The sequence below is a fragment of the Madurella fahalii genome (genome assembly GCF_045866475.1).
Source record: "Madurella fahalii IFM 68171 DNA, scaffold_4, whole genome shotgun sequence".
Classification (NCBI taxonomy): Eukaryota; Fungi; Ascomycota; class Sordariomycetes; order Sordariales; genus Madurella; species Madurella fahalii.
The window spans coordinates 3430684-3455932 of NW_027263974.1; the positions used below are offsets into that span (position 1 = coordinate 3430684).

A 25249-nucleotide genomic window follows, 5' to 3' on the forward strand; every position below is an offset into this window, starting at 1 on the left:
GTTGCCGACAGAGACGCCTACGGCGCAGATCTGCAACGGTTGCGGTCAATAAGTAAAGCATGTCCCGCAGACGGTTCCGAGACAGAGGACAAAAAAAAGAAAAAGATGGCGATGGCGCACCCAGCCACAAAGAAGCAGCCAATCCTCCAGGCCGAAGACGCGCATCATGGCCGCTCTCGACCATGACCGTATGGCGACGAAGAGAGTAGAGAAAAAGATGGTGCCGACGCCAACGGCTATGACGGGCGCGGTTTGGGCGGTTGGCATTGCGGACTCGGTTGCCACCGTGGTGGCCGTTCCGGGGCAGAGAAACGTGTGGTCTCGATGTTGGCTTCAACTCCATGCCACTGCTGCTACCACCTCACTGCATGCGGTGACGCATCGGCCGTGTCGCAGAACGGCTCAATTCCAGGTTGGTGGAATCGATCGCGTCGGACAAGGGCCGTTCCAGGAATGGGGAAGACTGCTGTCGTTTAAACTCTGGGGGGGGGGGGGATTGGGGGGTGGATCTTGAACCAAAAGAAAGGAGGTTGACATGAAATGATCGCAATCGGTGAAAGCTCGGTGAGAGCGCCCTGCAACTAGATCGAACCCGCAGCGGTGGGTCTGCAAGGGCATCAGTGTGTACGACACACCACACTGCACATAGAAAACCTGCTTGTGCTGCGGCCTGGCCAGGATGCGTATTTCCACCCTTCGGAACCTTCCATATGCTCAGCGCGGGGTTCTGGCTCGCGTGTATGCGACGAGTCGGGGGAGTGGCGCTGTCAAGTCTCAGCCGTTTCTCTGGTCGCTGGGGAGAGGGAGGTGTGAGAAGGTTAATTCCGGGCCAGGCGCCCGGCGAGCGTTCCGTGTGGAAATTGGCGCGGGTCCGAGGACTGCGCTGTGGCTTGCAGGAGACTGGGATCACAAGTTCACCGGTATCAACAGAGGCGCGCCCCCGATATCAGACCCTTGCTGCCGTGGAAAGGAGGCGGTCTAATCAACCGTCCCATGGGCCCGAGGGACGGTGGGCAGCCGATTGAGGGGCCGGACACGTGCGATGCAACACAACCAAGGATAACGTTACCATGCCATTCACACTGAGGTTCAATCTGTCGGGGCCCTGGGGATGTGCGATGCCCTGGGGTTGAGATCTGGCGGTGGGGTTCAGCTCGCGTAAAAGTACCCGGTCAAGATCTCCCGCGGCTAACCAAAGACGGAAACCGTCACATGTTGCCGCACTTTTATGGAAAGCTTTGCTGACAGCGGCGGGAGTTGGCGGCCAACATTTTGCCTGCAGCTGTTGCATCTCACGGGGCGTTGCCTCAAGTTCTCCCGCCAATTCTTGCATGCCCTGGGAGACACTGATCGCGACCTGAACCTACCGCTCTACAAAAGACATTGCACAGGATAAACGGTCCTAGAACACGACGCCGATTTTATGATCCCAAGTCTGTTGCTGACATCATTCCATCGTAATCGGAAACCGAGCGGCCGGTGCGCCATGGTAGTGTAGCATTTTGCTGCGGCGTAGCGGACATCTGGACCGTGAACAGAGTGTCGAACAGGGGCTTATTCTGCGCGACACTGTCTCCGGGGGCACCCAATCCCTGCCAGAAAAGCTGGGCAAAGCACTCCCTGTTTGAGTCTCCCTTATTAGAGCCAGTTGGACAGCCTGGATTGCCTTCTTGTGGTGGCTCGGCAGCTCTGACGATCCGGTTATGCAAGCCTTCTCCCATAAAATTCAGCATCGAAGAACCCCGAGTTCACATCCCCGGCGCCCATACTATGGTATACTTACACCCTCGCCAAACGAAGGCAAACGGCCGGTATTCTCCGCTATCACCGGCACCAACATGTCATGTCGATGCTCATCATCCCCATCAGCACAGGCACGCTAAGCCGCCCTTCATCTCCACGGCCGCCAGAAAGAATCGACTTCGTAATCATGCATCGGCTTACTAAAGGCAAATATCCCCTTTGGGCATCGACAACGCCCAACACCCTCACCGGTTGCGGGCACGGGGACTCTGCGACAATTGCCCCCCGCTCAGCGAGTCACTCCGCGCCCCCCTAACAGTTGCCCGAAACTCCGAAAGTCTTTCCTGCCGTTGTATCTCTTGGTTTTCATGGGTGCCTCATGCGTAGAGCCCCGGAACAACGGCGTCGACGCCTCGAAGGGTGCTCATTGATACTCTTTTGCCTGAGCGCGGCAGGCGTCTCGGCGGCGATCATGGCCATCACAACCTGCAGTTGGAGCGACTAAGACAACGGCAGTCCGAGTTGGGCCGCGTAGGTACTCGAGTACGACAAAGCGGTTCAGTCTCGCGGATCGAAATGTACTCCGTCAAAGAGGAGTTTCTCAGCCAGCTCAGTTTTCCGCAGAGAAACCGACCGAGAGGATCATGCCGAGGCCGAGCGCTGTTGCCTTTCCCTCCGCGGAAGACACGGTGCCTAGCGAGAGCGTCTTGATAAGTGTTACCCGCGCAAGTAGTGTGTGTCCGTCCCGAAAAGCCCACAGTGCCCAGAACAAGGGAATGCATGACGAAGTCCAATCCTTTAGGGAGCAGCTTGCGCGAGTTCCAGACACCCTGTATTTTAGGTATGAAGGCTGCCAAATAGTCCTCGTCCGTCGTCTGGGCGAAGACGGATTCCGTCAGAATTATTGCCCCCTAGATGCAAACTTTGACCGGCGGCGTGTCTTCGCGGATTCTGACATTGCCGAAAAAGAGTTGCACACTCTCTCCAACATCGCAGCGGCGGCCGGCTACGTAGCAACCTACCGCATCTAGCTCTGATACCAGCACTATAGACGTCTCGGATGTGACGCCGGAGCGGACAACAAACACGATACATTCTGCCCCTTTCGGGCACCCAGCGGGTCATGCCTAGGCATATGCCTTTCCGTTTGCCTGCGAGCACGTAGGTGACCCCAGGGCCCATTTTCCAGTTCAATATATTTATTCAGTACAGTTCCAGTTTGCATCGGTCTGATTAGCGAGTAAGTTCCCAGGTTCCTTTTCACATCAACCCGCGAGCACGGCCGCGCCAAGCTTCGACACCGCAACGACTTTGCCCATATGCTTCCCGGTCCGTACCTCTCGGAAAGGCTACCTGGATGTTGGAAAAACCAGTCATTCGGAGTGAACGGGCCGGCGCGGCGACCACCCTGCCATTACCCCAGCCCCCTGACATTGCCGATGATGCGATCCGTGAGCGGTGGGTTATCGAGCGTGGTACGCCGCACGCTTGACGGCCGCAAAGCTGACCGTCCTGAAGAACTGGGCAATCGGCAGACGCCGTTTACGTCTTCCTCTTCGAGCTCTACGAACCGGATACACGAAGCTAAGGCACTCCATCGAAGCAACGCAGATCCTCCCACTTCATGGCTTTCCGCACAACGTCCACGCCGGGGTCGTCCATGGCGCGCATGGATGCCGAGCGAGAAATCGGTTGGTTCCCGACTCGACTGGATGTGGTTGTCCGACAGACCAAACGTCTCAAGAAGGAACACTCTGTTCTTGGAGGTACTCAACATGGTGAAGACCTTAGCCCCGGCGTACTGCGTTAGCCGGATAACGACTTGTCCGACACAGCGCCACTCCGCAGTAGATCAGGGTTTCCTTGCTTCGCTTGAGACGTGCAACGACCAACAGAGCACGATAGCAGACCGCGTATACAATTGGTATGGCCGCCACATCCCCAAACGAGAGGTCGTCCGGAAAGGGCTGGATCACACGGGACTCGCAATCAAAGAGCCGCGCCAGCTTTCCGCCTGATAAATGCCCACAACCAGATTCACTCGGCTCGACGGGTGGGCAATTGGAAGCCGCATAGTTCGAGTATCTCTCTGGTATTGCGTCCCGCGAATTCGACGTTGCTGACACATGAATTCACCTAGAGACGGTCCAACAATGCCAGCATTAACCACCTTGGGCCTAGGCATTAGCGGAAGAACACACACTCGAGGCAATCACCAAGCAATCAGTTCCTGCGTCAAGCCCCTAGCCCGCATGATCCCGCCCGACATCAAAGGCTCAAAACGACATCGATGCCTTCTTAGGTACTCGGCAAGCGTCTCACGTACCCCGCCGAATACGGAGTAGCCGAGAAGGCGTAGGATAGACACCGGGCGATGCGCCGCGCTCATCTCCCGCTTTGGCGAGAGAGCGTTTATGGCACGGATCCATTGATGCTCCCCGTGCCCGCTCCTACTCTCGTGATGTTGGCCGCGGAGCTAAAGCGATACGCACTCGGCACCGGATCGTCACTGGACATGAGCAAGAAGGGAAATAGGCTTTGTCCTTGAGGATAGCGGTGCACTTGCGCGCCCCCACCCGCCACACCGTCTTTTCGTTCCCGCGACGCGGCGGTCTTCTATAGTCTCGCGTTGACGTCACCCTGGTCCGTTGACGAGGCCAAACCGCTCGACCCGCCCGTGGAGCATCCCATTACCCCTGCAGCTGCCGATCCCGTGCCTCATCCACTTTAATGATTCTTGCAGGTTGTGGTTGGGGGGTGTTATCCTCTACGCGTTTAAGAGAGGACAGATTGGCGCGGCCAGAATGAGGAACGTAGAGGCATTCCGGTCATGCCAAATAACGCATAGAGAGAGCTGGGCTTGACAGCGATGCCAGCAACCCCGCACAGACCGTCGGGGCGATGATAGCGCTGGTTGGTCACATACTGACATCGAGTTGGTGGATAGCGGACCTCATACGAAACACAATAGGGGGACTGCTCCTTGTAGCGTTTTGAGATGCGTCCAATGTGGTTTAGACTTGCAGGGACTACTAAGTTCTAAACGTGAAGCTATGATTCGGCCTGACTCTACACTTCTCCTTGATACCGTCGCCCAAATACAACAGCGAGTGCAAGAAGCACCCTCCCTTTCCTAGTCTTTACATGCCAGGGCCACAGGGATCACAGCTCTCAGCGGGGGTCGGGGGGTCAACAAGCGGTTCTGATCCAGCGTCCGGCACCCTCTCCGCTTTCACCAACACCGGAATAGCCTGACCCGTAGGAACGCTGAACTTGGGATTGGGATGGCCAATGATGCCGAGCAAAGGGTTGATGTTGACGCCATGCGTTGTGACGGATATGAAGGTGTTGTTATCCGTCGAAAAGAGCTCGTCCAGGAACAATCTAATGCGGGCAGTTTGTGCCGAAGGGGACTCGACTGACTTCCCGCTGAAGACCTCGTCATCCTCGGCAAACCCAGGCTCAAAAACGTAGGTTGGAAAGCGCTCCGAGATCCACGACTTGGGGTGGCGCCACGCGCAGGTGCAGGCGTTGATTGCCTCCCGGAGACGCTGTGCATCCATCAATCAGTCCCCGGGGGCATCTCATCGGGCATCAACCACTCACCTCTTTGACGGTCGGCGCGAAAGGCCGAGATTCACTCCAGAGAGGCAGCGAGGCAAAGGTCAGGTTTGCCGTGGCTAAGGTCCTTGCCATGGGACTAACATAGAACGACTCGGGAAAGGGAATCTTCAGTGCCGGGGCCGTATCTCTCCAGAACGCGTTCGACGCGAGCACTTGGCGAATCCCGTTGGGAGTCATCTCGGCATCTCTCCATGTGGCCGAGCCGTTGCCGTCTTGTTGAGACCAGTAGCAGTCCCAGCACCTAGCGCCGTAGTAGGACTGGGCGACATTATGGTACGCTTCGCCGTGTCGGGCTAGGTAGAGGAGTTTGTAAACGGCGCCTGTGCCGGCGCGATGGTTGAGGGATGTTACGAAGTTTGCGAAGCGCTCCCATTTGGGCTTCTGTCCAGTTGGATCAAAGGTTGAGTCGGTTGCGTAGGGTCGGTCGATGAGGCCGTACTCGATTTTAGTCTGTGGTCGTTAGTATCCAGCTTGATGGCAGTGTCTAGATGATCAGGCAATTACATAGTCTGGGGGATTGCCATTGATGGAAGGATCTTCCTGGGTGAAATACCCGGGCTCGGTGCTGTATTCGAAGGATATTTTCGAAGCCGCCGCGACGGATCCTGGCAGAATGGCAACAAGAGCTAGTGTGGTGCCCCAGCGGAGTTTCGACAGCATGGTTTTAATGAGAGAGCCGGACATGCAAGGGGTTGTGCCGTTGGTTAGTCTAGGTTCGGTTTCCAGAACAAGTTGTTGGGCATCTCAAAGAGTTTTCGTCATGAGGTCACCAGCGGATGGTGGGGAGGCCGGAGCCTGAGCTGGCTAAATACAATTGCCACATATTACCATGTCCTACATCCGCAATAACCTTATTCCTCTACCACTGGCCTACTACTTTCCACGGAGATTGATGCCAGCAATGACCCACCGCCTCTTCTACATGAGTAGTAGTACCTAATTATGTCCAGTTTCACCACCTCCGAATTGTAGTATACCCAAGGAGTTCCGCGGCCACTTTTCGCCAAAGAACCCCCCGAATATACCGTCGTGACCACAGCGGGGTCCTTTCAAGTTCTTCGCACATGCTATCCACAGCCAGGCACTAGCTAGGTTTGCAATTTCTGTCTCACGGTCGTCCAAATGTAGAACCTGTCAAGGATCCCCGCCGTTACAGTGGATATAATTATCGCTTTCGGTAGCATAAAGCATCAGGACCGCACTAAAACTAATATGCTATTGAATTGTTTACATCGATTGAAGTCTATTTTACTTCTACGCCTGCTAACCGAAAATGTCATAGTCTAAACTCCAAAGCAGGGTTGGCGATCCTTCCAGGCGACCGAGTTGGGGAAAACTGCCCCCAGAGGGACACAGTTGCTAGGATGGCACCCCGGGGGCTGGAACTTGCCGCGGGCCCATTTTTCTTTTGCACCATACGTACGGCCGTCCTGGCCATTGCTCCTTAGGGAGGACAATCAATTCAGCGCTCTTTTCCACACCTGTTGCAGGCTTAATTGACAAGTTTTCTCTGCATGCAAAGTGAGATCTCTCTGATCAGAAGGAGCTTTACCTGCAAATGTTGTTTTGACCTTGTTTAGGCTGCAGGGACCCAATTTGTGGTGGTGCCGCCTGGCCTGTCTTGTCTATCTTGTCTGTCTGGTTTTAGACGTCTTACCCTCCCCCTTGTTTTGATGGGTATGTGGGTGTAGATGTGTGTTTCTGCATTATTTCACTCCTAAGGATCTAGACCTGCCTATTTTAACTATAAATCTACAGAGCATCCCTAGACCTAGACTTCTGCGGAGTAATTGAATTTAGAGTAATACACACGATGCGAGCAACGGGCTAGCTGCACAAATGTAGATGTCGACGCCGAAATGTAGCGGTATACTCTTAACTACGGTCTCCACATCTTTAAAGGGAAGACACAAGACTTGCACACTGAATCAGGGTCGGCGACCAAGGATTATCTGGTCTACCAGAAGACCCGTGATATCCACGTTGACCTCATGACAATCTCAACGTCCTGTATGCCGAAATATGCTAGCTTGGTGCCTGGAGCCCACCAGGGGCTATTCCAAAAAAACGTCGAGGAACACGGACACACAGTTCAACAACGATTGATGATCGGGTTAGGTGTGAGGAACAGTCTCTATTGTGACAGGAGGCTGATTCTTGATTCCTAAAAATCAGTTTCCTGTCACAGAGATCCCGTGAGGGGTCCTCTTAGTGTTCTAATGTTCTCAGACTCGAGATGTCATCCAATTATCACATCGGTCAGTTCTTCGGATCGTGCGTGGACGTCACATGACACCACATGCCTAACAAAAGCCAGAACAAGCAGGAATCAGTGGAGCCGATGGATTACTTCCAGAGTCCCGAGGTGATGGATTTGAACCAGGAGCAAAAGGCCTTGGCGTTTGCGACTGACGGGATCTGTGGAGCGGAGAAGCCTGGAGTATCTAGTCCAGGTTTCCATCCGGCCTTTCGCGGTACGGTTGCCCCCTCCCCAGGCCAAGCTAGCCGCCTAGCCGGAGGAATGAGGCTGTGTGCCACGGACTAGTTACGATCAGGGCATAGCAACATCATAACCAAGACCCCCCCCCCCCCCAGCATGTAGGTAATTAGTTGTTCTATACGTGCAGGATTCACGCTCTTTGCTAATAATGTGTCTTATAGCCTATCCGTAGTAGGTACTAGACCATAAGTCGGCAGCAAAGTTCGATCTTGCCCACTCGCTGGCGTTATTTTGATACGCAGTGCTCGCGACGAAGTATATTGACGTGCGATTCGTTCTGGATCAACTGCTCGAAATTTGCGAGAAGGACGGCCAAGATTTAGCACCTGTCAACGCAACCAGAGCTTGGGCGGCCTACCTTTACGCGCTGAACGCACAGCAGTGCGTGGGCGAGAATATCCCGGTCGAATTCGTTCGGATCTCCGAGGGCAGGTGGGAGGCAGTCATCCACGCGCAGGCCGGGCGACGAGCCGCTGCCACGACTGTGCCTACCCGCTATACTGGGTTGCCGATAACTGCGTGGCCGGCTGTGCAGCGGGAGAACCGTGTGTGGCAGGCGGCTCGGCGGCCGCTTGGGCGAACGGTGATTTGATCTTGGTGGTGTCGGGGAATCACAGTTGATGCACAGTTGGTTGAGGAAATATCGCTCACAATTCCCCATCATACCTTATTGACAGGGTTGAGCTAGCCCCAGGTGCTCAGCCCACGTACTACTAATTACTGGGGGTGACGTGGCGAGATACATAATGTACCATGCATTACACGCTTGATGCTAGCCTTCTGGGGTTGTAAAAACACCACTATTTGTTTCCTATTACCTGTTGATGCAGTTTCTCTGCCCGGCCGATACGGTACGGTTTTCTTATGTATATAGCGGTAGAAGGACCGGCACATCCTAAGTTAGGGTAAAGCGGTGTATGAAGAATGATAAAATACCTTACCTTCATTGGATTAAGCAACAGCTGTCTTTTGCCATTAGTTCCGTCGACTGCCTGCCGGGCCGATTTCTGTTGTGCAGGTTCAATAATTCCGCTGTGGGAAACCCTTGGCCTCATCCATCTGGGGACAAGTAGGCCGTCCGTAGCCAGCAGAAGGATTAAAAAAACCAGAGGAGCGCGAAGTCAAATCTTACGCGGTGTTATGGCGGTTTAAACACCATGCCTGCCTACCTACGACGTAGTACGCTTTGCGGCAGAGATTGGGGCGGTAGGAATGCATTTACCTCTGACGCATTACCAACTGCGTCACCAGCAGTATTATGCTCTACTGCCAGGAGGTTTCTCGTGACCCTCCAATAAGCATACGCCGTAGTTCCGCTCCCGTGTTTCCGGTGGGGGCCGGCGGCTTGTCGGCAGCCTCGTCGCCAAGTGCTGCTTATAAAGTGTTTTCCGTAACCTGCCTCTCTGCTCCCAACTCTGCTCCTTACAAACCATCAAGCCTTCACAGCTCTGTCCCAGACAGCCAAGATAAACAAGCAAACAGCGACCTCAACCACGGCCGTTCTCGTTGCCCTCGCCACCGGCTCGTTCGCCGCTCCCGGTTCGTCGCCTGCCCCGCTCAATGCGAGACAGGCCGAGTGCAAGTACGACTGCATCTGTCCCGACTCCGTAGGATGTTGTGCATTCGCTGGAGGTACCCTGGACGACAAGAACGTACGTACTCTTATCATGATACTTGCCTTATCCAGCAACCTCCAGGTAGTAGTACGCCGAGACGTACTAAGCTAATTTTATGAATAGTGGTGCGTGGACATGTCGCCGGAGGTTGCTAGGGACTTTGACGCCTGCTGCCAGATTCATGACAATGGCATTCAGTATATGCAGATAGAGCTACCTCTGGTCAGAGGGAGATCGCTTTGCACGCAAAGAAAGCTCGTCAACTGAGCCTACAACAGGTGTGGAAAAGAGTGCTGAATTGATTGTCCTGTCTAAGGAGCAATGGTCAGGACGGCCCTACTTATGGTGCAAAAGAAAAATGGGCCCGCGGCAAGTTCCAGCCCCCGGGGCGCCATTCCAGTAAGTATGGCTCTCTGATCAGAGGGACTCTGTTCTCTGGGGGGGCAGTTTTCCCCAACTCACTTTTAAGGAGCGGTAGACTTCACAGGCCCATCAGGCTTCTGTCCATATACCATATGCCTACAGATCGTCCCGTCAGCCAAGGCACTCCTCGACTCTCACGCTACAGGTAGCAAAACACACACTTACATATCCGAGTTCGTCCTATTGTTGGGGTTCTTGATCGCCGCTCTCATCTGCGCTACGAGAGCCTGGACCTCATCCAGCGACCAGCCCAATACCTGGCCGATCGGATACAGCGCGAAGCCGTCCAGACTCATGTTCATGTAGAGGCCGATATAGGTGCCCATCTCCTTGAGGCGTGGATCCCTCGGCCAGGGGCCGTGCGGCACCTTGAACTTGCGGTGCATTATCTCCGTGAAGCCGGCGTCGGTGGCGTACTTGACCATGTTCTCGCCGTCGAAGCGAAACGTGCGCCCGATCTTCTCGCCCGCGTCGTAAAAGAGCTTCGCCCATTGGCGGTAGACGCTAGGGCCGGTTTTTAGCAGTGCTCCCTAGTGTTCGTCGTTGGGGACCGGCATTCTTGCACACGACATACTGGTTCTCGTCGAATTTGACTGCCGGGTTGTCACAGCGCAGCTCGATGTTGGGCTCAATATGCTGGAACCAGCCGCCCGGCTTGAGGGATTTGTACATCTGCTCGTAGAACCGAGGCCAGTCGGCGACGGCGGCGTGCATGTAGCGCACGTGGATAAAGTCAAAGGACTCCGGCTCAAAGGTCCAGTCTAGCTGGGCGTCTTCGATCTGGAAGCTCAGGTTAGGAGGAACCCAGCCGGGCTGGGTCGGCGAGATGTCGGTTCCGATGACCTCAGCAGCGGGGAATTTGTCCGCCATGTCACTGCGACGCTGTCAGGCAAGGTGGCATCTCGGGGTAGGGATTGAGATGATTGCTAGAAGAGGGACTAACATAGCCCAAATGCCCGTGCCGGTTCCGACGTCGAGGATCCGCCGGGGGTCGTCGCCAATCGGAGCCGCATATAGCTGGTCGCCCAGCATCATGGTGAGCCATTGGTGCCTGCCAAGAGGAGTGTGTTACCGTTAGAAGCTTCGTGCAAATGATACAGCGTGAAAGGTGCTTTAGAGTGAGACCTACGCGACGTCGAAAGCCCCGATGTGTTTATCGTCATTTGGCGCCCTGTGGAGGTTACTTATCATTAACCTGATTCAGACCATCTTAAATTCTCAGACAACCATACCAGTACTCGGTGGTCCGGGAAGCTTGGTATGTCCTTCCGTGAAGCTCACGATATGCGAAAAGGCTCGATGTAATGGACGTGGCGGAGTCCCGGATGCTTGAATGGTATGTGTCAGCAACGAGATGATGACACGATACCTTAATTAGCGTGGGGCCTACCTATCATCGTCAACATCAGAATCATAATCCCCCTCACCCTCAAGCGCCGGGTCCTGCGAATGAAGAGACGGTTAGTGGAGTGCACTAGACACCATCATAGAGCATTATGTGGTGGTATCCGTGTGTGCGGCGTGCCGGTGCCAGTATGCGACAGTGATTTAGGGCTTCCCGTGACCGACCACGCCGTACCGCACGCGGACTTCGGGACTTACAAATTCGATCAGATCCTGGGCTGGGGCTTGGGCTGGGGCTTGGGCTTGTTTTGGGTCAGCCATTTAATCGCCGGTCGTCTTTGGACGGTGAGGACAATGGCGAAGATGGTAATAATAAAACGGGATATGAAGATAACGACTTGAGGAGCTGAAGGCAAGCGGCCTTTTAAAAATTCCACAACGGAATACGAGGGTTGGCTTGTGGTTGGTTACCCCTCAACGATCCGCCATCCACTAGCGCCTCGATCGTGGGGGTATTGCCCTCCCATTCTGTGCAGTTACTCGCCCCCTGGCGCTCACCCCCGGTAGATGAGCCATGCAGATGTGCGGGGTATACGCAAAAGGAGCTTAGCGGCCGGGCTTATTGTCTAACACCGCATTTGCGAAGTCACTATCGCTCTCGTATGGAAAAGTAAACAATCCTAGAAGACGGAGCCCAAGATGAGATTCAGTCCCTCTCATGTTGGGAGCATTGCGTTGTTGGTGCCTGTCAGGTTGTGCCTTCGGCTAGAGCCATGGCCTTGCCTATGCTCCACCCCTCTATCAAGACCTGTAATCATCGCCTACTACTACACCACTCTTTTACCGCGTCTGCTGCCTTTTCTGTATCATACACCAAGTCAAAAATACCCCTGTGCGACGAAGCACGTGCGCTTGCCTCTTAAAGAGACATCCAATACCCCGTCTCACCGGTTCTCCGGGAAAGCTGCCCGACCAGCCTTCTTGCTGGCCTCTAACATGCCTGCAAGGGAGTACTGGGTGGGAACTCCGTTGATGCGGTGCACGCTGTTGAGGTTCTTGACCAGAGTGAGTTGATAGCAGGCGGCCGAGCCTTGACGAGAAGCGATGGTGGCGGATGCGAGGAAGTACTTCCAGATCTTGGGATTTGATCAGCTGCGGACTTCATGTAAACCCCGTTGACCACCCAGCTACTCACCCTGAACCATCTCGCCCCATACTTAGCCGTGACGTCCTTCTCGTTGTTTAGCCAATTCCGGTACCAGCGCCAGATGGTGGCAGAGTAATGCACGCCGATCGTGTCAACGCTTGAATCCCGTCAGTAAAGGTCGTCATTGTCCAGATAGATTCTGCAGCTCAAACGTACGCCTTGACCTCCCATCCAGCCTTTTCGCAGAAACCAACGTAGTAGGAGAGTGGAGTGGACGCATCGGCGCCAGGGAAAACATATCTGTTCATAAACAAGCCCCAAACCAGGTCCTCGTACTGCCAATGCTGCCTGATGCCCGCCACCTGGAGGAGCATGATTCCGTCATCTTCGAGCAGATCCGAGCATTGTCGAAGGAAGTTGGTGATTTTGAAGATGCCGACGTGTTCCGCCATCTCGAGACAGGTGATTTTGTCGTACTTGCCCTTGGGAATATCACGGTAGTCCATGCAGAGGATCCTGCTCTGAGTCTCGGGAACGCCGGCCCTGCGGAGTGTCTCGTTGCCCCACGCTGTCTGGTTGCGACCAAGGGTGACGCCTGTCGCGCTGGCGCCGTAATTCACGCTGGCAAACTTGCAGAGCGTGCCCCAACCGCAGCCGATATCCAAGAGGGTCTCGCCAGGCTTCAGCTCAACCTTCTCACACACAATGGCGAGCTTGTTGTCTTGGAGCTGCTCGAGAGTCTCTTCCTTGGTGGGGTCTGAGATGATGCCAGACGTGTACACCATCCGCGGCCCCAGGAACCAGGCATAAAAGTCATCCCCACGGTCGTAGTGGTCCCGAACCTGCTCCTCGTCCTGGGAGCGGCTGTGGACCAGGACGTCGGTGAAGAACTTGAGGAGGATGAAGCGGAACAGCTCCCAGGTGAAACGGAAGGAGGCCCAGTCGTGGCGGTACTCGAGGACATCGAGGACATCGCCTTTGAAATCGGCGTCGCCGTCAAAGTACTTGCGCATGAAGGTCTCGATGGGGACCTTGCTGCGGCCGCACCACTTGATACGATCCTCTTCCTTGTGGAAGGTCACATAGTGCTCTACCGGAAGCCCCGGGAGTTTGACCCGCTCATTCATGCGGGGGCTCGTCGAGGATGCAACGGTCCAGAAGGCGATTAGGATGGGGAACAGGGTGATGAGAAAGAAGAAGACGGTCGTCTTGAAACCACCGCCAACCTTCCATGATAGGTACGTCGGCACACCAATGAGCAGGGAGATCAAGAGGGTATTGGAGAAGCTGACGTTGCCGGGGCCGTCGGCGGGCAGCGGCGGGTTGTGGATGGCCGGAGACTGGGTTTGCAGGTGGTAAGTGGGAGTGTTCGACGGAAATCGGATGCAACGGCGGGACCTACTGTCGTGATTTTGACGCCGCAATCATGCTCGATTTTGAGCGTCGGCGCCGGCGCCGGCGGCGTGGGCTTGAATGGGAAATCTGGGCCTATGTCGCCTGACATGATTGATACGGTGCCGCGCGTTGAATGGCGCGTAATGGTAAACTTTTCAATCGGAGAGAAGATGAAGCATGATGGCAGAAAGAGTTTGCGCTCCTGCAGCTGCTGGCAGGACGGCCCGGGGGCGGGACAGAGGCGAATACACCGCTCTTTTTGCCGAATTCATTGCTCCCAAGCATCCTTGTGCAGGCAGAGCGCCATCACTGTAACGGGACGATCGCTTGGCGACCTAATCTCCCAGGATGCGCCTAGGATTACGGTGCACTCCTGCTTCCTAATTGATTGCGACCATTGGTACTGTACAGTACTACGTGTCGGACTCTCTTGGACAGTAAGGTACCTTCGTACAACACAGACAAGGACAGTCCGGATGGCTCCCACGCTTGCAAAGAGCTGTGGCATCAGTTTGTCCCTAACATTGCTGCATACATTTCATGTTGGCCCTGCCAAACATGTTAAAGGCATGTCAATAACCCGGGTCCTGCAGTAGTTCACACGCGAATCCTGCAATCAGCTGCAGCCGAATCCCGGAGGAATCACCATGCCGCTCAGCTCTGGTGCTCTGACGTCCCAGACAATACCGGGCCATAATTGGCTGCGGCCCTTCAAAACCTTGCAAGGTTTTCCTCTCCTGGATAACCCAGGGCAAAATCCGTCACTTTGGGATTTATTGCAACGGGATGCAGTGACGATGCAAGATGTACTGCAGAAACGTACCTAAGTAGAGAGAGGCATCTGTAGTCCAAAGCCATGGAGCAGCCCGGCCAGAAGCCCGGCCTCAAGCCCGGCCTCCCGGCCCCGCATGGCGATGCACCACGAGCTGCGGACCGCCGAAAACAGCTGCCAGTTACATGCTAGCCAAGCTGCAGTCAATGAAAGACAGCAGCACAGCGCTAAAACTCCTGGACATAGGACAGGGAATGCAAGACTGGTTATGCGGCATGCCTCTGGAGGATGGGCTGCAGCATTTGCCATCCTAGAGGCGCTAATTGAGTTGGATGCCCGTTTTCCTCTGGTCAAACATTTTCTCTGTCTTTAACTGGTGATATCAAAAATACTGGATTACAGGCACTGGCCAAGCGTAAGTTGTAGGGCATGGAGGCTACTAGACCGAGGAACAGCTTCTAGCCGAGGTAGCCTCAGGCTGTTACTAAAGTCGTGAGTACGGTAGGTACCTAAGGGCAGCGGAAGCCTGTTCCCGGGTCTAAGCAGTCAACTCCTGTTACCTCAGGGGTCTTACCAACACCTCACCTAGCGTTTTTCGTCTCGCTCGGAATTGGCACATTTGGCCACATGGAATTGCAGCGATCGTGGGCAGAGCCTCTGGGTCCAATTCATCTTCCACTTCTCCATGCATACTATTGCCCAGATCGGTAACAGCGTGCTGTATAATTCAGAGAGAGTCTGATATTAGCAGCACTTTCGCAGAGCCCAGGTGCGAGAGCAAGCCTGCAACCACGAGGATATCTACCTTATTAACTATTACCGTCACTAACGTATCCACCAAGCGCAGGCCGACAAGCACCCCCGCAGCATTGGGCTTTCCATCGAATCCGCTTTACCGAATAGCTCTACTCTACTACTTTGGGTTGCTCTAAGCGAGGCTAGGCGATACTTGGGCGAGTACTGTACTGTACAGGGAAAGGGTTGCCTGACCTGGGTGAGCTGGGTAAGCGACGTGTGACATCCCCTACCCTTCTGCGGGGCAACTTTGTTCTCGGCTGAGCACCCCGCACATGCTTTAACTGAACACACATATCAGTACGCACATCTATACGCGCTCTGCTTCCGGGCCGGATGGATCACTTCCAGATTCCCAAGGGCAAAGCACATATACGAATCCCTAACCTTACGCTCGGGCCATACGCTCGCGGCAATGGTGGCTTCGAAGGCTACCCAGTGCGGGAGCATTGGGACGAGGAGGCGTTGGCGGGACAAGGCGGTCTGACCACAGCCAGGGTGCAGTCGTTCTTCCAGAATTGGCTCTATTTTGGATGCGCAATCGAAGTGCTGGCCGTTGCTGGAGTCCACATAGAGCAGTCTGACCTCCTTGATGAGACGGGCAGTTTTATCTCGACTCGACGTCTGCCTTCTTTTCTCCGTCAATGGCGACACAACGTTCGGCAGCTGGGAGGCAAGGCAACACCAGCTCACATTGAACAGTCTACGAAGATAGCCCGCATCCTCCGAACTGTCGCGGGCTACGTCGATCAATACTGTATCCCCTATTACAAAGCACGAAACGGGAACGATGAATCACCGATGCATGAGCTTGGTACTTCACCCCTTCCCGAACTCGTTTGGCTATCCATCATCGCCCTCGGACACACGCTGTTTACTGCTATGACGACGTATTTCGACATAATCCGCACGAGTAGCCACTGGGGCGCCTCGACAGTGCTCAAGCGCCGTCTCCTCCGCAAGGGTTGGTGCCCGAGGGATGTGGATAGATTCATGAGGGAGATTAACGTCGATGGGCATTACTATCTCTCGAGGATGCCAAGGCTGGAAGCACACATCTCCCATGAAGCTTGTACCGAGAAGGCGTGTACTGCACGCAATGTCGAACGAGCGACTTACAAGCAGAAGCATGTGTGCGGGAGCAATGGGTGCCAAGGGGTGGTAGACATTGATGTTGAGTTAGTAGTGAAGATTATCGAAGATGGTGATGTTCCTGTGGTTGAGTGGGACCCGCACAAAAAACAGTTGAAGACTCGACCATGTCGAATGGTTGGGAGAGGCGTGGCGGAACCACCATATCTGGTGATCTCTCACGTGTGAGTGACCGTCTTCCCAAAGACTTATCTCGTTCGCTTCGAGCCATTTCAAAACTGCTAACGTATTGTCTCCGGCTCCAGGTGGAGTGACGGACTGGGAAACCTGGAGAACAACGCCCTGCCAGAATGTCAGCTCGACCGCATCCACCGCCTCATCCAAGCCGCGGTAGCTTCCGGGAACCTGGATTCTTCTCAATACTTCTGGATCGACACACTCGGTGTTCCAGTAGGCGGGAAGATGAGAGCCATCAGGAGGAAAGCCATTTCCATGATGGCCAACATTTACAAAGCTGCTTCGGCAGTCCTAGTTCTCTCGTCTACATTTGAGAATATCGCCACGACCGATCCCGAGAGCGAAATAGCCCTTGGCTTGTATTTCACAAACTGGAACGGACGATTATGGACATTCCAAGAAGGCATAATAGCAAACAGACTTCTGCTGCAATTCTCGGACAAGGCTGTTATTGCAAAAACCCTTGACACTCCCGGAGTATACAGATCTGTGGCCACAGGTCACTGCGTCACATTTCCACGAGAGGCGATCAACAAGTCTATAGGACCATTCTTGCTCCTCCGAGACTTTCTGCGGAACGACGCCTTCGCTCCCTTCGGCGTGAAGGCCGTTCGCAGTGAGCCGCTTGAACAGTCTCTTTTCCAGTTGCCGCTGCGTTCAACGTCCTGGAAGAGCGACGAGACCATCTGCCTTGGCACGCTTATAGGCCTCAACCTCGAAAGACTGCAGAGCGTTGAGTTTGAGATACGAAATGAGTACCGCAAGAAGAACACACCACTCCGAGATGACGAATACGTCCCCGATGACGAACTGGCTCGGCGGAGAATGAAGGTCTTTCTACGCATGGTGAAGGTATTCCCCAGCCATATCATATTCTGGCCCCAGAAACGCCTGGGCGAAGTCGGCTTTGGGTGGGCACCCGCCTCTTTTATGGGAATCCAACAACCGGTACATCCCGGGAGGATTGCCGAGACGAAGGCTGTTCTGGACCCGAAGGGCCGCGGTCTTGCCCTGACAGCACCTGGGCTTCTCATCCGAATCGATCGGTTGGACCAGGGCGTTTCTGCAACCATATCAACCCAACTGGCCGTCAAAATCCCCCAAAGCCATTCCAAAGATTTGGAACTGATCATCACAATTGCTATTGCAGAGGCCTCTACTGGGTTCTCCTGGATGCCAGGTACCGTGTACGGCGCCATCCTCGGGACGTCGATTTCAGACCTTGTCAAGGGGTTCAAAAGCCAGGTTGAGACCAGCTCCCTCCCGCAATCCGGCCCCGGACTTGAGCAGTGGTTCGAGAGCGCGTTTAGCACGACCGGAAGGGGGGTCCTGGAGGTCGATGCTGTGGTTGGTCCCGTTCGAAACTTGGCCGTGAGTGGCGATGGCGCAGAACGGCGTGTAGAGTCTATTCAGATCCAGCACGGCTGTGTCGCGTCTGTATGCTTTCCAAGCTTCGAATCGCTTAAAGCCTTCCATCCCGATGCTCAGGGATCATCGGGTAGCACCCATCAGCCGGGTTCCTCGGCAGAAGTCCACAGACACGCATCATATCGCGGGCCAAATGGTCAATTTCCGGAAATTGACGACGAATACCTCGACCTCTATGCAGCTGGCGACTATGCCAGGGAAGTGCTGGATGGGTCTAATGATCCCGGCTTTTTTGGTATGTTAATTCATTGCTCATTTGCGTACCCTGGCAGTCTTGAGACTGCATTCAATCAGGCAGTTGAACTGACGCTTTAATTTGAAGACGTACCGGAATCCATAGCCGCCGGTCACGGCGATAGGAACGCGGATTACTATGCGGTGATGACCTCGGATGAACACTCGGAGTGTAGCAAAGATTCTGATGACGTTTCAGACTGGGGTTCCATACTTGGGAACAGTGATATAGTCACTATCGAAGATCCCCCGGTGCCCACTCCCATTGAGGAGTCACCGATGGGATACGGGACAGGGCTCTATGATGGAGAAGCACGGTGGTTCATTATGTAGATGTACAGCTCATAAGGTTTGCTGAGTGCATGGCGCATTGCAGAACTTGGCAGAGACACAATGGCTGAAACTCAAGTCGATTAAAACAAGGGTAAAATCTTCCGGTAATAGCGGTTACAACAGTGTTAAAGCAGAATTTCAATGATATCGATGACAACAAATTGTACCACTTACTGCGGGAACGATCTGACGGGTGACTGAAGAGGAGGTTCAGTACCTACTCGTTCCCTTTATAGGCACTTCAGTACTCGGCAGTGCCTGCCACCAACTTCGCGGGGGGGGTGGCGACGTGCTCGTACAGGTATACCCAAACGTCTGTCCTAGATCCTCCATCACCTTGGGGGAAGATGACTTGGTCCCGTTCGCCATATCGAACCATCTCGCGACGGGGGTGAGGGCAAAGCCGGGGATCGACAGCAACGACGGGTGGTGGGCACGTTTGACACGTGCTTAGTGATGACGAATCGCATTTTATCGTACGTCACCGTCATGCGCCTCGTCTCATCGAGCACCGCGCCGTAGTCGTAGCTCGTGTTGTAGGGTAAAATCGGGTCGGGCCCTCCGGCGCCATTGCCAAAGCCCCAGCTAGTGCCGCCGTAGAACATGAAGATGCTGAAGTTGTACCCCTGGTTGAGCATCCAGTCAATCTCGCCCGACGAGTCGCGATTGCTGGAGTTCCCTTTTTGGGGTATCAACAAGTCAAACCAGGTACTCCATATCTCGCCATTCATCAGCGAGTCGAGGCTGCTCACATCGATAAATGACCTTCTCCAGTTCAGGGATAGCGCTCCGGGGTCGTTGCCGTTGACAACGGAGAGGGCTCCCAGAAGGTAGCCGCATTTGAAGCCGCTCATGCCGTCGTTCATGTACAGCGGGGAAGACCACCCCCGTCGCGCTCGGCGCACACGTACGGCCCCGGGCGGAGGACGGCTTTCGTTCCTGGATCTTGGATGGCCTGGAACCAACCAGCCACATCACTCATGCAAGTGAAGTCGACCAATCCCGGGCCTCGATATCCTGTCAATAGAGGTGCAAAAAGATGGTGTTGAGGTCCGTCGATTTGGCCATCTGCAGCCGCTGCGCCCTACTCGCCCGGCACTCGCTGGGGGTTGATCTGGTCGTCAATGATCCAGTAATTCCCGCCATTGAAATAGAAGTTGTTCCTGTCTCAGGTGAAGCTACCAGTAGCAGCGACAGCGCGTGGGGTCCCAGGGAGCTTTGACGTGCCTCGAGTCAATGTGCTATTGTGCTGTGAGTTGGCTTAGTAGACTGGGGGACTTAAACTTGCTTTCAAGGCACTGTACTCTGATTAGCAGCCAACCACATCAGCGAGGGAAGACAATGCATCTTTGGGGGAAATTGCTCTCAGGACGTAGACAGACTAGGAAGCACAGGAACTACACATTCACCATGCAGAGTCGACCCTTTCGAAGCTTCAAGAATCTGATATATAGCTGCTCGAGAACTCAACCTGGGTAAGCCCTGACCGGCAGAACTCGCCGAGACGGCGAGTTCAACCCTCCCCAGTGTGATCCAGAGGTGATTCGCGCCCCTTATCATTGGAGCGGATAACGGTACCAGTCATTCAGGAGCTTGTCCTATATGTGGAGAGCCAGACTACGTGAGCTCTAAAGATATCGCACGAACGGGGTATTTTCTTGAAGTTTAAAGCATATATTAATTTATAGGTGTCCTTGTTCGATTGGAGCGCTTCGTACGTCCCTGGTTCGCTCGACATCCGCAATAAAATGTGCGGCACATCCTAATTTAATTAGGAGGCGCCTTGGCAACACGGAGCTCAGCCTCAAATCCAATAGTCGGAACCAAAGGGTGGCGCTCAAGACAGGCGAAGACGATGAAGCTTAAGCATTTGAATAAGCAGGCGCCAATGTGCCTAACAAAGATCTAGAATTTTCCGATTTAGCTAATTAATTTTCTATCCATTCGGGACTCTAGTAGGACTTGCGCCTGTCCCACGCATTGAACCAAATGGGATTTCTAAATCACTTGGTAGTTCCGCGTGGCCGCCATTAATAAAAATGTAGTGTTTCTAACGTAGGGGTACTCGCAGCAAACCGGAAGCTACTCGTACATCACTTGCGAATTGGCCCTTTTTTGACAAGGTTTCAGCTGTTGGAGCAAGATCGGTGTAATCTGGACGGGTTCTAGGATAGGATGCCACAGTCTTTCGGTCATCACTATGCTCTCCCCAAACGGTTTCAAATGTCGTTAGAGGTTACAAATTGTCGAGTCAAAGCGAAGTGCAGTTTTGAAAGCGGAAGCGAGGCCGCTTGCACCACGGGCTTACACCAATCGAGCTTCTCGCGACAGACACACGCCTGTCACAGGTCATAGAACGACGTTTGCTGGTAGTAGGACATCACTGGACTTAGGCACAAAACGAAGGCAGTTGTACAAATATTAGTAACCGCTCAGCTCGTGTCTTCTAAGGCCTCTCTCCCCTTGAAGTCAGAGTGTGTTGTCTAAAGCATGCACCCAGATCCATGCATGTCATCATACCGAGTAAGACCACGCCAACTACTTGTGGTTACTGGTTACAGTCTTGCCACCACATCACCAACATGTAGTTGTCTTGGATTCTGCTATAATAGACGACCGTAGTTACATGATGTTGAGTCTACTCTTTCCTCTCTAAGCCTGTCGTGTGATTTATGCCACATATTGGAGTGTCGCCTCCGTGATATCGAGGGCGGCACGATAGGACACTAGGGCCCCTAATTGGGAAGGACATTGAAGCGCACCAGTGGGTTTCAATTTTCCTCCAGTACCCCTAGTCCTCCTCGGTCACCATTTCCCAGTGTCCTCGTCAAAACTGAGCTGCCTAGTAGACTCTGTCCGATCCCTTTGCTGTGCTCCCTCCGCACTACTTCGCCTTCGTCGTCCAAGGCAGCTTGATCTCAACAACCTTATGCTACCATGTGGGGAACAAACAAAGAATTTGCGGAATTGATGACCTCCGACGCTTCATTGAGGAAGACGAGCAGGTCCGGTGCAAGCTGCAGGAAGATGTGGGTGGCTGCCCCACAGCATGTCATGTGGGTCCGCCAGGGCCACATGTATACACCGTGCTCAACTCTAGCCCAAACCGTGGAATCCGAAAGTGTCCCGTCCGCGGTTCCCTGGCTGGTGGGATAATTGAGCCCGCCAAGTTGGAGAAATTCGAGGGCCATAGAACTGTATGGAGGAAAAAAACGCCTAAGCCTTATCCGTGTCTCACAACTTATATTTTGGCTCCAATAAGGCTGTCCTCATCGGTGGATAGACGGGCCAGCAACTAGGGTCGTCTCTAGACGATGTTGTGAGTCTATTACAGCTTGGGTCATGGAGTTGATCAATATAAGTATCGCCAACATTCGTTCAATTCGAGCACCTAATTCCATTCTCCAGGCTCCTCCTCTCCAGCAGCCAGCTAGTACTTCATCGCCATATTGGAATCCCCGTCCAGCCCTTTCAAAGCACCATTTGCCTTCAACATGAAGTTCTCCTCTTTCATCGTCGGTGCCATTGCCGCCCAGGGGGTTTCTGCCCATTACTGGTTCGACACGAACATCATCAACGGCGCCGTTCAACCCGCCTATAAGTATGTCCGCGAGTCCACCCGAGCAACGAAGTACAACCCAATCAAGTTCTCTTCCAATCCCGCCGCAGATCTCCGTGATGGCTCAACCATCGACGGACCTGACTCCCGCTGCAACCAGGGTGCCTTCTCCAGCGCTGGCCGCACCCAGGTCCTGACTGTTAACGCCGGCGACGAGATTCGTCTCCGCCTGGCAGCCGGCGCCCAATTCCAGCACCCTGGTGAGTATCTAAGAAACAAATGTTACACATATATACATCTACATATTTTCCAATTCATTTCAGTTAAATTCGTCGACTAACGCCTGCTAAACATAGGTCCCGGTTTTGTCTACCTGTCTCGGGCTCCCAATGATAACGTCAAGGCCTATGACGGATCTGGGAACTGGTTCAAGATCCACCAGGAGGGCGTCTGCAACCAGGGCGCTGATTTCAAAAGCAATGCTTGGTGTAGTTGGGGGAGGAACTGGATTGCCGCTAGGATCCCCAGAAATACCCCCAACGGCGAGTACCTCGCTCGCTTCGAGCATATTGGTAAGTGGCTCCCTTGTCCAAGTCCTTCACGCCTTAACGCCTCAGTCTAATATGGTATGCTTAGGCATCCACCGCTCCCATGTTAACCAGCCTGAACACTATGTCGCATGTATGCAGATAAAGGTCGTGAATGGCGGCAGCGGCCAGCCCGGTCCTACGGTTAAGTTTCCCGGCGCCTACAAAAGCAGCGATCCCTACGCTTCTTTCAGCATCTACGGCGGCTATAAGAACTTCCCCATGCCCGGTCCTGCTGTCTGGTCTGGGTAAGCTGCAATGTAAGCTGCAACGGAAGTCGCTTATCTGGGTCCGACTCTCCAGCGAATCCTTTAAGGTATTAAACACAAAAGGTTAGGACTTCGGTAAAGCCCAAAGGTTTGTGGCAAGATATCTCATTGTAGATCTCTTTGAACCTATATATCTTATCCCGGGATAAATAGACACAACCTTGTAGGTACCCCAAGTTGAACAATAGGTTGTTGAGTGCGTGGCGATCGAATGCAGTTCGTGTCAGATTATGGTGCATCAGCCGGTTATGGGGTGTAGAGCCTATACACGGGGGTACACGGTCTGTTACGAATACCCTCAGTGTCTGATCCGGTCCCGTTCTCCTATTATATATATCGCGAAATATAAGTATAAATATATGGATTGAACACTATGGATTTAATTATAAGGTAGTTAGGTAAAGTGTTACGTGGTGGAGACCAGCACTGCTTTGCAGTGTCTGGGCCCGCATCCCGTCAGGAATGACGGCCCAGGGGGGCACCACTTACGTCTATAAAGACCCCGTAGATTTTGTCTCCAGGAGGACGTTAACTCAATCAACTCATCATCTCTTACTTTGTTCATAGATCATGCCAGTGTTCATGAAGTGCCTACCTCAACGTCAGGGTTGACGCCCCTTGAGGTCACCAGTTACGGACCACGACGGAAACACCGTAACACGGAGACTGTAGAAGAGGAGGAAATAAATACCAGAGAACAGATTTCTAAGATATAGGCTCGAAATACAAAGTATACTTGCAATTCTATAAACTTAGAAATCACTTTTATGTCTTTAAGTAAAAGAAGCTTAAAGGGTTAAACCTTAGTCCTCTTATTATCTAACTGGTAGCTATTCAGCTGAAAGCCGACCTAGACTTCGAAAAGGAAGTTAAAAGACACTTTGAGGAGATAGATAATGAGTTAGACGATCGACTCCCGACAGTATAGAGAAGATAGGCCTCTTGCCCTGTAAAACGTTGAATGAAGTCAGTATAAGAATAAGTCTTTCCGCTAGGGCGAGCAGGCGCTATACTGTTGATTTGGGGCTAATTGCAAGGAAAGGGAAAGATAGGATCTAAACAGCGTAGCGGTAAGCAGAGTCTATAACTTTGATAGTGTCGCACTAGAAACCGCACTTATAGAGCTCGGCTCTCACCGCCGAGCTCAGCAGCTCATCACGTGAGCTCACCCAGACCATTTCCTTTGTATATTTAAGCCAGTTCTTCAGTCTCCTACTACAGTAGATAGATCTTCAGAGACTTCAACCTTTTCACGCACTTCCCACGCCCTCTGCTGAGCTCCTTGTACACGTGACAGATAGAAAGATGGTACTTGAGAAATCCTGCTGGAACGAGGGTGCTATTTTGACTGCATAACCGGAGCTAAAAACAACTCTTGAGGCCAGGAACCTGGACTCGGGGGTTGGAAAAAGTGAACTGAGAAAAAGCGAGATATCGAGTGGGGCAAGTCGGGGGAAAGTCAATGTAGGAACTAAAGTAGAGGGTACTTCCGTGGGACCCTGCGCCGCGGTGCCCCTCACTGTAGAGGCTGCTGAAAATGGCGACACGCGCCAGCCAAATTCGGTGGTCAGAACAGCGCTTTCTCAACTTGATCTGTATTTAAGACTGTCTAGACTGTCGTCTTTAGCTACAGGACAATGAATTCAATAACCCTCTTTTCCCAGTTCTTACCCTGACTTGCGGGGGTTCCTTTGCAGGCAAGATGCTCTCCCTCTGATCAGAGGAGCTCGATCTACATACTTTGTTGTGGCCGTTGTTGTGGCCTTTCGCCGTCCCCTCTTTTGTTGTTGTTGTGTGTGTAGGTGTGTGTTCCTGCACCATTTCAATACCCCCTGTTCCGGCGACGACAAGATGTTCTGTGGTGGGAGGGGATTCGTATATGATTTTCGGGTCCGGGAGAACCGGGCTCCCACATTCAGTACCGGCACTAGCACTGGCATCGAGACTGCCGGGGTCAGTGAGAGATGTACTAGCTCTAGGGCCGTGATAAACAAGGCCTGGTGGCGAAGAAACCAAGACTGAATGATTTGTATGTCTGCGCTGAAAGGCGGTAGTGGGGAATGGCATATCAACGGTTCTTTTTAGGCTTAGGAGCTATTGTGACCTTTCATCTACTAGTAACTCGAATGTTTGCAGTTGAAGTACCTAGTT

The 25249-nt window shown here is 53.4% G+C and overlaps 6 protein-coding genes across 6 annotated transcripts; 2 read left to right on the forward strand and 4 right to left on the reverse strand.

Moving 5' to 3' along the window:
- Positions 1-4883: 4883 nt before the first annotated feature.
- Positions 4884-6027, reverse strand: PMU1 (putative phosphoglycerate mutase pmu1; the record flags this gene model as incomplete). The annotated part of the gene is made up of 3 exons (XM_071063418.1): positions 4884-5294; positions 5350-5817; positions 5872-6027. The coding sequence occupies 3 exons, from the start codon at positions 6025-6027 to the stop codon at positions 4884-4886; spliced, it is 1035 nt and encodes a 344-aa protein (XP_070919519.1).
- A 3920-nt stretch (positions 6028-9947) lies between these two features.
- Positions 9948-11571, reverse strand: MFIFM68171_07999 (S-adenosyl-L-methionine-dependent methyltransferase; the record flags this gene model as incomplete). The annotated part of the gene is made up of 8 exons (XM_071063419.1): positions 9948-10002; positions 10072-10410; positions 10481-10780; positions 10850-10957; positions 11036-11077; positions 11139-11234; positions 11297-11349; positions 11509-11571. 8 exons carry the CDS (start codon positions 11569-11571, stop codon positions 9948-9950), a joined length of 1056 nt encoding a protein of 351 aa, XP_070919520.1.
- Positions 11572-12194: 623 nt separating this feature from the next.
- MFIFM68171_08000 (sphingolipid C(9)-methyltransferase) lies at positions 12195-13901 on the reverse strand (the record flags this gene model as incomplete). Its single annotated transcript, XM_071063420.1, has 4 exons — positions 12195-12386; positions 12446-12554; positions 12614-13737; positions 13800-13901. The coding sequence occupies 4 exons, from the start codon at positions 13899-13901 to the stop codon at positions 12195-12197; spliced, it is 1527 nt and encodes a 508-aa protein (XP_070919521.1).
- Positions 13902-15695: 1794 nt separating this feature from the next.
- MFIFM68171_08001 (Heterokaryon incompatibility domain-containing protein) lies at positions 15696-18683 on the forward strand (the record flags this gene model as incomplete). Its single annotated transcript, XM_071063421.1, has 3 exons — positions 15696-16675; positions 16757-18351; positions 18439-18683. 3 exons carry the CDS (start codon positions 15696-15698, stop codon positions 18681-18683), a joined length of 2820 nt encoding a protein of 939 aa, XP_070919522.1.
- A 241-nt stretch (positions 18684-18924) lies between these two features.
- On the reverse strand, positions 18925-19549 carry MFIFM68171_08002 (uncharacterized protein; the record flags this gene model as incomplete). The annotated part of the gene is made up of 2 exons (XM_071063422.1): positions 18925-19034; positions 19105-19549. 2 exons carry the CDS (start codon positions 19547-19549, stop codon positions 18925-18927), a joined length of 555 nt encoding a protein of 184 aa, XP_070919523.1.
- Positions 19550-22177: 2628 nt separating this feature from the next.
- MFIFM68171_08003 (Fungal cellulose binding domain-containing protein) lies at positions 22178-23081 on the forward strand (the record flags this gene model as incomplete). The annotated part of the gene is made up of 3 exons (XM_071063423.1): positions 22178-22502; positions 22599-22814; positions 22879-23081. 3 exons carry the CDS (start codon positions 22178-22180, stop codon positions 23079-23081), a joined length of 744 nt encoding a protein of 247 aa, XP_070919524.1.
- Positions 23082-25249: the final 2168 nt, after the last annotated feature.